The sequence below is a fragment of the Parus major genome, chromosome 14 (assembly GCF_001522545.3).
Source record: "Parus major isolate Abel chromosome 14, Parus_major1.1, whole genome shotgun sequence".
Classification (NCBI taxonomy): domain Eukaryota; kingdom Metazoa; phylum Chordata; class Aves; order Passeriformes; family Paridae; genus Parus; species Parus major.
In genome coordinates, this window is record NC_031783.1 from 4,188,835 (window position 1) to 4,202,582 (window position 13,748).

Consider the following 13,748-nt stretch of genomic DNA (forward strand, 5'->3'; position numbering starts at 1 on the left):
TAATACTTTTTTTTTTTTTTTTTTTTTTTTTTTTTTTTTTTTTTTTTAATCTGATCATTTCGTGTCCATTCTGTAGGAATTAAGATGCACCAGATTAAAGTCCCATTCCTGGCAGTGCTTATCTATGTTTTCATAAAATCCCACTGAAACTGAAAGGACTACTAAGTGGTTTCAGACTGAGTACAGGTAACAAAGTTTGCAGGATCAGAATTCAAATTTGTTTCTAGCTGCAGTTTGGCATAAGAATTGCTAGAATATGTTTTTCTTTGTGTTTCTTTTCCTTTCTTTTTATTCTAATAGTTAATGTTTTAAACAATTGTTGCAAAAGAAAAAACCCAAACAGAAGTAATCTCATTCTCATGCCATAATAGTTAAAAAAAATGGAATTGCATATTCAAAAAACATAACATTAGAACACCACTGTAAAGTATAAAATCGTGTTGCAAAATGGAGCCCTTCCATAAAAGAAAACCCTAAAACAATGAAAGTTTCACACTACAAATTTCTGCTTGTTTGAATGTATAATAATAATGAAGAAAGCTTGGCTAAAATATACAGCGATGAATTTTGAATTTTTGACCATTTTCTATTAGTTATAAATCATCACTCTAGACAGCTCTATATATACATTCAGAAATCTGTTTATGTGTGTCTGTATTAATGTGTATCTAGTGTATATTACATTAACTCCTATTTCTTCAAATAAGGAGAACTCCAAAGTGCCTCCCAAATTAAGTCAGAAGCTTCTCACATACTAACTTTGCTATTATTAAATCACTTGACAGATTTTAAAAATTGAATGCATATATTTGCATTACCAGTTAATAGAATGCAGCTGTTAACTCAGCTGCATATTGAATTGATGTTAACGTGTTTGTGTAGGTATTTGAATGTGTGATGGGTGAATCTGTGTTTTGTTCTTGAGTTTCTCTGTCAGCCAGGTAAAGTTAAAGATTTGCATAAATAGTAAGAGCTTAAGTTAAGTAGTGTTGATTATGAGATAAGTATAACATAAGAAATTAAAAAATTACAATGATTATTATTTTCAGAATCTTTGAAGTTCCTGTCTTATCTTGGCTTGTGGCTCCACTTTGTATGTTTTTCTCAATTTTTAATATAATTGGGTTTTTATCTTTCTCTTTAGCTGTTTGAACAAAAATTAACTGGTAGCACTGTGAGCTAAGGAGAGTGACAGAAAATTCTGGCTAAACTCCCACCAAATATTTGCAATTCCAAGAAGGGACAATAGGTCAGACAAGAGAATAGGAAGAAATAGAATTGGGGGAATTTCTGCTACTGAATGAAATACTCTGAATGGTTCTAATCTGCTTAGATCCATGGATCCAGTGATGTTTTCTGCTGTGAAATTTTCTTTTTGGCATCCTGAATTAGGAGGTTTTTTTTAATAGAGCTTTAACAAGATGGGAAGAAACAGTTGTAGAAGAAATAGAAGTTTAAAGTTGAGGATGGGTTTAGGTAATAGAAAAGCCTGTACAGGGATCTAAACCATGGATATTAATGCAGAGGAGGGGGATTTACTTTCTCTCACCATTCCTGGTGCTTTGGGAAAAAGAGAGTTACATCCTCAGTGTCTTGTGGCAAGTGAGGTCATGGCCTTGTGGTAAAATTGTGGAGAGTGGTGTGGAGAAAATGTGTGGAATCGGGTGTTGTGAGCATGGCTTCAGCTGGAGCTGCAGCTGCTGACAGAGCCCTTCGGCGCTCAGGCTTCAGGCTGGATTTACACGGGGAAAAAAGAATAGCTGTGCTTAAACTGCTTTGGAGAGCACGAAACAGAGACCACTGCTGTACATAAATGTCACTTCTTGCATCATAAATGGGAATAAATAACTGAGTTCTTTGAGTGGGTGAAATAACCCAGATAACCCAGGGAATTATCCTGAGAGTTACTTCACTTTTTCAGTTGATGGTTGATTAATTAGTTCTGTTGTCCATACCCATTCTTTTTCTCACTCCTTGGCATCAGTTTTGCCTTAGTTTGATATTTGGTCTCCCCTTTGTGTAAATGAATGTAGAAATGTCTTCCCTATTTTTTTATTATTATTATTATTTCCCCCCCTTTTTTTTTTTGAAACCAGTAACTTTGTGTAATAGGCAGCCCTGCAGAGAGGAAATGGGTGAACATTGACAAAACTCAGCAGAGGGAGATGAGGAGCTGTGGTGAGTGGCTGATTGCTCAGGAGCAGAACAGAGTCCAGGCTAAAACAGGAATAAAAACCCCCCAGTTTTAGTAGCACTTAACCTCTGTGAGCACTGCCTGTGTGCAGAGCACCACGTGTGAAAGCTCGGGATGTAGAGGAGGTTTCTTTGGATAACTTTGGGAGGCATGCAAAGGCATTGTAGTGCTAATGCAAGAATTACTTCAAAGGGTTGGTGTATGTTACTAAAATGTTCTTCACTGTCAGATTTTTCCAAAATATTTGCCATTTTAAACAGTGTTTAATTTGACTTAGGGTGTAAAAGGCGTTTTAGTAGGATTTGCAATGTTTGTTTTAGCCTAGTATTATAAAGGAGGGCATTTATCATAAGCAGAGTTTCAGATTTGTCCCACTAACGTGGGGTTCTGGAGTTTTACCAGTTGCATGTTCTATATGTAGAAAATAATATGCAGAACAAGTAAATGAAGCAGTTAAACTTATTCAAAACGTTTGCATTTTTCTTCTTTTATCAGAATTTCTTTTTCTATTCACATCATGTGATTTTCTTTGATCTGTTAATACAAGAAAGTTTATACTTTGTTCTGAAAGTACTTTTGTTTTGTTGGTGGTTTTCTTTTTTTTTTTCTTTTTTCCTTTTATAAAAAAATAAGTAAAGGCTGTATAGTTTGACAAAAGTTTAAGTTACCCTAGTGTTGCATGGGAACAGTGTTTCTTATGATCACAACAGCATGACTAAGTAGGCAATGTTTAGAGTATATTGACATTCAGTGTTGAATTTTGTGCACATGTTTTTTATTTTGTTGAGATATCTGCATGTCTTTAAAATGTGGTTCATTTTCTTTTCTCATTAGTTCATTTTTTTCTATGTGAAAACACTGTAATTTATTTTAATTTCATTTTCTTATTGTTAGATTTATTTTCCTCTGTAGTGACATGTAGAAAGGTATTTTTGGTATCATTCTTTGACTTTCTCAGAGGGTATTTTCTAACTGATGACAGGAAAAAAAATTTGTTCACATTTGTTGCTTATTTATTGCACATCTCAATACAATTATAATTTTTCTAATTTGCATGTTACAGAAATGAAGCGAGGACAAGAAAATATTAAATTAAAGAGAGAGAACATAAGCAAAGAAGTGGTCATTGACTGAAATAATAATGTGCATGTTGTTTTCCCCCCTTCTCCCTCCTGCATGCAGGGATTTGGTTTCGTAACTTTCGAAAATAGTGCTGATGCGGACAGGGCGAGGGAGAAATTACACGGCACCGTGGTAGAGGGCCGTAAAATCGAGGTGCATGTTCAAAATATTTTCCTTTTCATCTTTTTTATAAATGTCTGCTTCACTCTCATTTGTTGTTTCAGATGCATCATTGGTGTCTTCTGTGTGCTCCCCTTTCCCCTTCCCATTGTTTATATATATATATTTATATATAAAGAGAGAGAATCTGGCCTTACTTGGGTTTTTTATTATTATTTCTTTTGTAATTATTATTATTATTATCATTATTGCTGAAAGGTGGATGACCTATTTGAAAAAAAAAGAAAGCTTTAATATTTTGAAGTTATTATTTTGGATGTTTTGTAAATCAATGGGTGCAGTAGATTCCAAAAACCAGCCAACAAAAAAAAAAAATTAGAAAAATTGAGAACAACAACAAAAAAAAAAGTGTGACAGACAAAACAAAAACAAACAAAAGGTTGTTGTTTTTTATTTTCTTTTTTTTGTTTTCTTTATTTTTTTCCTTTTTTTTGTTTTTTTTTGGTTTTTTTTGGTTTTTTTTTGCTGCAGGGTTGATGTGGGATCCACAGTGGCTTTCAAAAAAATTCTGATTGGGGAAGAAGCATCCAAAAGATGCACAAGAAACAAAGCCAGACTAGAGACCGAGCAAGTTTCACATTTAATTTTAAGGAAGCCACAATGCTCTTTTGACTGGTTGGCCTGAGCCATCCCCCTCTCCAAAAACCACCACCCATGTTTGCCATGCCACTGGATCCCCTTCAACACTGCCTCAGTCGTATTTGTTAGAATTCAAAACAAAACAAAACAATTAAAAAAAATTAAAAAAAGAAAAAGAATTACCAATTGAAAATGCTGTCGTCTTTTGAGTAAGATGTTGCATATTTTGCCTTTTCATTTTCCCCCCTCGACGGTAGCGCTTAGGGCCCTCACCAAACTCTCAGTAACCATGGTAACTGTATACATACCCATGCTGGCGATGGTGCTGAATGGTAAGTGGAGAAGTCCATCTGCCGTTTCACGTATTTAGCGCTGATATACCACGTGGATTTTTTTGACTTGTTGTATTAAGTTTTCTTGATGCTACATTTTTTTCTATATATTGGTACGCCTGTAATTGAGTGTACGTTTTAAGCAAGCCTGGGAGGCACTGATTGGATTGAGGATATGACTTCGTGCACATCTTACTCAGATTGTTAACTCCATATTGTGTTAAATAATGCACCCTCTTTTTATCCTTTTGTTAGCTGTGATTTTAAAGCTTGAATGATTTTGTTAATTCTTGCAATGAAAAAGGCTCTTGTTCCAAGTGTTGAATGCTAGATGTTGCTTTTCCAATGGTACTTCTCTTCTAAAGGGTTATGTTGCACACTGCTAAAATTCGTTTGTCCCTTTTTTGACATTTTCTTTGTTTCCTTGTACCTTGTCTCTTTCCTTTCTACTCCACTGCATGTTCCTTCATATAATCTTTTTTTTTTTTTTTTCTGTTTTGAGTATTTATTGTATCAGTGTTATCATGGAATACAAGCATGCTCTTAAGTCTTAAATTATGCAGTACCTTTTAATTTGCTTTTAATGTCTTTTTATTAAAGTTTAAATGATATGACGTTGCTTTATTGAAATGATTTGTAAGTTAAAATGGTTATGAAAGTAAATGTAATTATAAATAGTATGATTTTGTTATGCACCTGTTGCCTTCTATAAATTAAATTGCATTTTATTTTCACATGACTAATAGCAGTAATAATGCATGCGTTTAATAGTGACACGGGCCCTCCCCGTAACCCTTTCTAATCCCCTGTTCTATGTGCTTAGGTAAATAATGCCACAGCACGTGTAATGACAAATAAAAAGACCGTCAACCCTTACACGAATGGTAAGTGCATGATCCCCTGCTGTGGGTGGCTGTCCCCGCATGCCTGACCCCAGTTCTGCTCCGGGCTGTCCCACTCTGCTCCTCCCGCCTTCCCGGGGCTCAGACTCGCAGGACGTGATGGGCTTGGGCACGAATTCCCCTCTGCACTCACACTGGCTCCCCACTCTGACCCACAGCCAGTGGGCAGAGCACAGACCCTTTGGAGTCCCGGGGTTTTGTGTAGGTCTGAGCCCTGTGGGTTTTGTGTAGGACCACGGACCTGACGGGAGAGCGATGCTCTCTGTTTGTGCAGTGATGAGTGAACTGATGGGAGGATTCTGCTGGGTTTGGGGGATGGAGGGAGGGAGACCAGCAAGAATGTCTTTCCTGTAGAACCTCTTAGCACCAGGACACACATCTGGTCAAAGACCATGCTCCATGTCTTCCTTCCACAGTTGTTAGAATAAGGGCAGACTGGTATTGGGTGCTGCTTCCAGCTTTTTTCTTTTCCCATGGAGAAATCAGAATTCCAAGCTATCCAAAAATAAAAATTCACTCTAATACTGACCTAAGTAGGTGTAATGTTGTACATTAATGATAGAAAAAGAATCTATAGCTATTTGAGGGGTTTGGAAACAATACATTTTAAAAATGTTTTTCTTTGGGTGTGTTTGATCACATGCTTGAGTGTGCCTTTACTGCTTCAGAAATTTCAAATTCAAACAAGTTCCTAACAAAGCCATGACAAAGAATAGCATATGAACTGAAGTTAATGGCAATTATGCTTTCAGTTTTGCTAGACCGTGTAGTTGTTGGTATTTGCTTTTCAATTTAATTCAGTTTTTCCTGGGATTAGACTATTTTCCATTTTGAAATATAATGGATCATATTTTTTGTATTTGAGGTCTCATTAGAGAGATTTTACTAAAATCCAGGGCACACAGTGGCTTTATTTTTTAATGAAAGGCTCCTAATTTTCTCGTGACACAGTAAAAATAAAACACAGGGATGGTTTTCATGTGACATGATAATTGAGCTAGTTAAAATGATCTAGAGAAAAAGGGGCTGAAATTCCTCATGATTTCTTAGAAACTGTTTTCTTCCTTGTTTTGTATGTAAATGTGAAGCTTGGAAAATTACACAGATGGGAAAATCTCCTTGGTTTTTCCTGGTTTTTAACATCCCAGTGAATCTAGAGAGAGACACGAGGCTTCACTGGATCACATAAAGAGATTTTGTTGCAATACAGAGCTAAATTAACCATGTGCATGTGAGACTATGAGCTCTGCCTGCTATATTGTAATGACAAAAGTAGTTTTTCTATAAATGACGATGTGAATTTTGTATTCATGTTATCCTAAGGCTACAAAACTGCTCATGAGCAAATAACATGTTACCTATCAGCACAGCCAGTGCTGAAGGAGGGGAATGCTGGCAATGAGAGATGGGAGATTTCTGGCCATGTGGTTTTAGAGGAGGTTCATATGTTTGCCCTGCACTGGAGGATTACTTGGGCCATACATTCTCTCACTTATTAATATCCAAGACCAGGATGAGCAAAATCTATTGTTAAGTGTTTCCCACTTGAAGTGTTTTGTCATTTCCCATCCTGTTCCATTCTGATCTAGACCTCACCAAAAGTATGAAATGCACTATTCAGTGCATAATTAAATAATAATTAGCATTTATTTATTTATTGTGAACCTAGACATCCAAGGTGCTGCAGAATAATCCAGGTACCCACCAAGCAAACCTCTGATTACAGTTCATATTATTTTGATTTTTAAACTTTTGATTATTTTCATATTTTTTACCTTTTTTTTTTTAATATCTGAAGTCCCCTAAAGTAAACACACAAGGACTGTCACGTCCCTCTTGCATAACCATCACCAGCAACAAGGAATGAAGTGCAGACGTGTAAGGAGCTTCATTTAGTTTCATCAGTGCTTATACCATCAGTCATCCTGGCATGGTACGAGTCTAGTTCTTTATCATTTTGTCAGGAATTAACCACTGCTAGAGCTGATTATTTATTGAAGATTATTGTTGTCTAAAGTAAAGGTCTCATCTTTTAAATAAACCATAAGGTCAGGTTTTTCCACCAGCACGTTAAAATTTGCAAGACTCTTCTGATGCAGGTAGCCAGAAACATTTTGTTTGCACATGCCTTTTTGTTTGCTTCAGAACCACTTACGCTTTAATGCCTCTCTTTATCTTTCAAAGAGTGTGTTGTGACTGGCATGTTGTTGGCAGGTATTCAAAAGGTAGTTGGGGCACATGTTGTAATCTATCAAAACGTCAGGAACTGATATTTATTTTAATTTAAAAACAAGATAGGCTCTGTTTTGTGTTTCATTCCTGAATACAGCTGGTTGGTTGATAACAGGGCTTATGTTGTTAATAGGCTTGCAGAAGTCAGTAGATTTCAAGGCACAGAAACTTGATTTTTTTTTTTTTTTTAATATATACAGCTTTGTTCAAATAAGTGGTGCACTTTTGTGTCCTAAATGGTCTTTGAAATAAGTATGCTTTCCAGTGACTTCTGACTCCCCAAATGAGCAGTTGCTGGGAGAGGTTTTTTTATGGGTTTGTTATCAGTCAGGATGATTTTGATGGCTCACCTCGTGCTTAGGAGGTACAACTGCTTTCTCTTTGCAAAGAAATTCAGTGTCAGGAGCACTACATGTTGTCAAAAATACCTGAGACATTTTGAGATGTTCCAGCCCATCCTGTTCACAGCTGTATTTTCTTCTGATGCCCATATTGTAATTCCAGATGCTCATCCAAGGGTTGTAGGGTACAGAGAATTATGGGCTAGTCCATTCAGAGAACTGCAGCAATAAAGGAGGAACATGAAACAGAGATCTGTAAAAGGATAAATATATTTTAAAGTTTACACTAGTGGTGCTTTGGACTCGAGCCTTCTGTTGCCCTAAATTTAGATTCAAAATCAATCTAGTGCCTATTAGCACAGTTAAATCCTCTCCCACCCCCTGTCCCCCTCCCTGGGTAGCAAACAGGAGGGAGGGAAATGCAGTCACAGAGTTCTTTCCTACCCAAGCCTTTCTCTGGCCATGGTGGCCTTTCTGCAAAAATAATCCTCTCTGTGTTGCTGTGCCCCGTTTTGTAGCACAGCTTGTTACCCCAGGCTCATTTCCTTCCTTTTGTACACTGGCCATGTGCTGCTCTGGGTAACCAGGGGCTGGGTCAGGCAGAGGGCTTTTTCCTTCCTTGGCTGGTTTTTAAGTTTCAAGCTTTTACAGTTTCAACTCAAGAAGGAGATTAATATTGTGACAGTAAGAAAAATGCACAGAATTACACCCACAGCCGAGAATTTGCCTCCTCCAGCTGCTGCAGAAGGGTTACGTGGCAGCTGCTCGCTCGGATACATCAACTCCCATCACACTTGATTAACCCACACAGCTATGGGCCAGCACATTGTTGGCTGACAAGATAAAGTTAAGTTTAATTACTGTTATTTTCACAATGAAGTATTTCCTCCATAGGCTTCAAAAAGTTAGATGAGACAGCCGTCACTGGGAGAGTGGTAAGGAGCTGAAATATGAGACTGCCTTTCAGCTGTGAAGAACAATCTGTGTCTTCCAAGATTATTTTTTTTTCTTTCCCTCAGACAAATTGTGGCACTGTTAGTGTAACTTAGAAGCTGAGAGATGTCTGTCAGCTGCTTTGACAGCAAAAGCTGACAGATCTAAAATTCTGTCCAATCTTTCATTTTGGGTGGTGTTGATCAGTGGTCTTCTGAGGAAGTACTGAATTTGAAATATTGGGTATTCCCTAACATATATAAAGTTAGATTTTTACCCAAAGGCTCAAAATTTGAATGATTTTCTGTCACACAAAATTTGGCTAAGAGATATGCTGCACTCTGATGTTCCTAAATATAATCCTGTGGAATTTAAAATTGAAGGATCAGGTAAAACTCAGGTGATATTTTCAGGAGGAAAAACTTTTTAGCCCTTCTTGGCTGGGCATTTTCCAGCTTCCATAACTGTCTTCCCAGTACACAGAGCAGCTGCAATCACATCTACAGAAAAGGTGTCATGCAGAGCTGCTTACTCTGAACTTGATCATGAGTTGCCTTTCAAAACCACCCCTCCCCTCTCTTACTGAGCAGTTAATTACTAAGAATTAGTTATTGTGCATGAGATAGGGGTGGCTTGAAAGGGTGGGAATACTTTGTTTGTTATTGAGATTTTTCATTGCACTTTTTCAGTCTCATAATGCCTTGATGTTTTATGATTTCCCACTCTGCTTTTGCATTACGTGATAGGGCCAAGGCAGAAATAAACCTAGTGTACATTTAAATTCTTCTAATCTTGGCTTTTGTGATTTGAAAAGCCTTGTTGCCAGTGTCTGGATTGTATTTTGATTTCAGAAGCAGTTATAAGTTCTATTTTAAGTCCCAAAGCTCTGGAGTTTACAACATGCTTTTGCTCAGGGTTTTTTTTTTCTTTATTCCCATTTACTAAAAGTGCTTCCCACTCCTCTGATTTGATTGTGCTTTAGGAAAACCCCTAATTTTTCAGTTCCAGTAGTTCAAAATAATTGTCCACTTAAGGAAAAAGAGAGTGTGAGTGGGGGGAGTTTGCAGTTACCTGAAGTGGATCTACCTGTGGCAGAGCAAACCACAGGAACTGGCACTGCACTGCAGCTGAGAACACAAATGAGTTTGCAGCTCTTTTGCTCTTCTCTTGCCCCTTCCCCTCCCATCCCTCCAGCCTGGCTTTCTTCAACACCCCCCAAGCTCTGCACACCCCCAGTGTCTGCAGCCAGCCTGGGGGCTCCAGGCTTGCCTGGGAGTGCTGCACCAGGTGTGAAGTGTCAGCAGTAATTTGGGGTTTGGCCAGAGCACAGGCACAGAAGACCTGTGAGTGCTGTGGTTCTGTGCCAGTGTTGGGAGGACAGTGATTATTTAAGAGCAAGGCAGTGGCTGATTTGTACCCTTTGAGACCTGGATTGGACTGGACCCACAGAGCCTGTCCTTCCTGTCACAACAGGCATTTCCATGCTGTGGCTGTGCTTTCATTCTGCCAGGGTAAAATCAAAATGCTCCAGTTATGTGGTTGCCCCATAACCCTCACTAGCAAAGGCTATCAGAAATGTTTGTGTCCAGAGGATGAGCTGTCCTGGCTCCTCTGGCTCATAACCAGAGAGCCAAAACAGTGGCTGACAACTCATCTGCTCTGTTCTAGGGGCTGTGGATACCTGAGCTAGTGCTGGATTCATTCCAGTGCTTTAGGGGGTAAATCCATGTGCATTTCAGCCAGGGTAATTCACCTGGCTCTTTACTCCAGTGCCACATGGCTGGAGAATGCCTTCTGTCATGACTTATTTCCATACCTCAGACTCTGATATTAACCATCAGTAATCAAAGATGCCTATGAAACTTGAATTACAATGACCTTTCTTGGAGTAATTTTGTCTGTATTTTCTATATCATAGTATTTATAGTAGTAATAATAATAATTGTTATTATTAGCACTAATTGCAATATTAACTGTTATGTTTTTGTTTGCTGCAGGCTGGAAATTAAATCCAGTTGTTGGTGCAGTTTATAGTCCAGAGTTCTATGCAGGTAAGGATTGCTTTATGTTTGTCCCACTGGCCATGTTTCATTTTAGTATTCTTTAAAACATGTAAAAGTACAGAATCCATGTTTGGTGTGAGGTTCACTTTCTTTGTGTGAGTCACATTATTTATAAGTCATTTATACATTTGTGATTCAAGATTTTACCTTACCTGGGTGTAATAAACTTTATATAGAAGATATATGAATGCCTTTTTATTGGAAAATAGATAGTATAACATGAAATGTACTGCAATATCCTACATGAGATTTTATTTTATTTTGTATTTTAGTGCAGTCACTTTCTTCCAGGGATTCTTTAGTAAGGAACAACAGCCAAAGATCTTATTTATAAATAAATATATATATATATAGTACATACATGTATGTAGACATACATAGGTATAGAGTAAATGTAAACATAAATTTTTCCTGAGCATTTTTTTTTTTTTACATTTTATAGTTAGATTTTGAGTTTGATGTTTTTGTATTTTAAATCTGTATTTTCACCTGACTGAGACCAGATTCTGATTCTGGGTGCAGACTGGAGTTTTTGTCTGCTGGAAGTCAGTCACAGCTAGCAGTAGTTGCTAAATATGCTTTAGGAACAGAATTAAAAATAAACTTATTTGTAGTCCAGTTGATTCCAGAAGAATTTGAATGCTGCCCACAAGCAGCCATCAGGAGAGCATTTTTCATGGGTGGTAGCTAAGCATGGGAAGAGTTTTTCTGCAGAAACTGGGGAATCTCCACTCATGGAGATATTTGAGTCTCCAGTTGACAAAGCTGAAAAACTTTTGTTAATTTGAGGGACTTCCAAAGATGAAAACTGTTGAAGAGGACACTATTACAAACATATATTTCTGGTTAAAAAACAGCTTCTACTGAGATAGATAAAATTCTTCCAATTAGGGGAAAAGTGGCACAGTGTAATAAAAATACTAACTTGGCATTCATGGAATTGCAGTACTTGGTGCAGGCAGGATTTATTTCCTTGATGATGTATGTCTATGTTGAAAACAGGAATTTAACATTGATCTCGTTTGAGTAGTTAGTGAACCAACCCTGAACCTGCATAAATTAGAAAGTCAGAGTTATTAGTCATTTTATATAAATGACTTTGTGTTAATGACAAATATAATAATATTCCCGTAGCATAGTAATCAATTTTCTAATACGTATGCAGAATTAACAATCTGACTTATAATTGTCTCATGAAGTAGGGCATGAAGAGTTCACATAGTTTGTAAATTAAAATCAATATTTTCAATCTCTCCTGAAGGTAATTTTCCTAATTTACTGGACTTTTCCCTAACATTTATTTTGTCTTTTAATTATAAAATGGCAGGTTATTGATTTTTTTGTATAACCTCCTAAAGTCCCAAGTGCATTTTTATTGCCAGCACTAGGGAGGTGTTTGCCCTTCTTAATGAGAATCTTTAATTACCATTAGAAGAGTATTAATTTAATTTTATGAATTATGACATGAACACCACCACACCTTTGCAGAAAGTTCCATCAAGATACTTAATTTATTTCAGATTTTTTTTTTTTTTTCTGTTTATACATTCAGGCTGGTTTATGTTTGGGTTTCGTTGGGTTTTTCAGTGCATGTCAAATGCATTTTATTTCTATTGACTAAAATACAATATCTCTCACATTTAAACACATAAACTTTCTATTAAACAATTTAGTTATAATTGTGCAGATCTGCTAAAGTTGTTAGGAAATGAAACAGTAAAACAACACCTCCATTCTTGCATGTCAGAATAGAACACTGTGACTTACCTTTACTTCTGGATTCCCTCCACCACCTTCCTTAGAGAAGAAGCAATTGAATTTTTGAAGATGATAAAAATTAGAGATGTGATTTTTTGAGACAGTCAGAGTTCTACTTGTTTAGTTTGCTTATTGTCTCCAGCACTGTCATGATAAAACTGCACCAACTTTTTCACAGTCAGTGCGAGAAGTTCCTTTAACTCTTAATAAATGATGAAAAATTTGGCCACTTCTGAAATAAAGATGATACATTTACAGAGAAACTGTTGATTTAAAGTACCTTTAATCTTCATAAATAAGTGAAAAACAGAAGGTTATACAAAGCTGTCAGGATGGCACTGATGAATGGCAAATTCCCCCGTTTCTCAATTGCCGGCGGCGCCGCAGCCGCGAGGCTTCCCCGTATTGTACATCAAATCTGCCAACTCATTTCTGTGATTAAATATTCCATCAGTGCGGGCTAGAAGGCGGTAAAGCTTAACAAGATTCATAAGATGCACCACTTGAATACACATAACTCACTTCCTTGGATGGAGAGCACCCCGCGTGCACAGGCAAATTAGAATTGAGTTAAATTACTCCGTAAGACAAGATCAATAGAGAAAGGAGAAGATCCCCTAATGCAATGCAAATCTAAGATATAGTTATGTCCTGACAACTTGAAGCAGACAATTAAAGTCAAATAGGGAGGAACACAATGTAAATCAACCCTAAAACCTTGAAGATAATGGTAAACAGTAGGTCCAGTGACATGATTGCTCCAGCTCGGGGTTTTTTTGGAGCATACACTTCTGTGAAGAAAAACCTTTATTGAGAAAACGTGTGACAGCTAAAAACGGAGACTCTGGGATGCACAGCAGACACTGTGGCAGGAGAGTATTACTTGGGGACTGCAAAACACTGTAGATGTACAAAACACTATGGTTTTTTCTTCCTGGGCAGCCCTTGTGAGGCTGTTTCTGTGCCTGGGAAATGCTCGTGCTGCAGTAAATGACAGCGTGGCTCTTCAGCCGTGGTGGTGCTGGTGTGGATCTCCAGGGACACATCTGGGAAGGGCTCTCTGGAGACTCCTGCTGCACTTCCAGGGCCTGGCAAGGCTCCCTGATGGCCAC

The 13,748-nt window shown here is 37.4% G+C and overlaps 1 protein-coding gene across 13 annotated transcripts in view; it reads left to right on the forward strand.

Moving 5' to 3' along the window:
* The window catches only part of RBFOX1 (RNA binding fox-1 homolog 1), a 1,108,850-nt gene that overhangs the window by 1,020,913 nt on the left and 74,189 nt on the right, over positions 1 to 13,748 (forward strand). For all 13 annotated transcript variants that reach the window (XM_033517815.1, XM_033517813.1, XM_033517814.1 and 10 more), the window contains 3 exons: positions 3,377 to 3,469; positions 5,231 to 5,291; positions 10,813 to 10,866. In XM_033517815.1, coding sequence (XP_033373706.1) covers positions 3,377 to 3,469; positions 5,231 to 5,291; positions 10,813 to 10,866 — 208 coding nt within the window. The remainder of the gene's footprint in view (positions 1 to 3,376; positions 3,470 to 5,230; positions 5,292 to 10,812; positions 10,867 to 13,748) is intronic.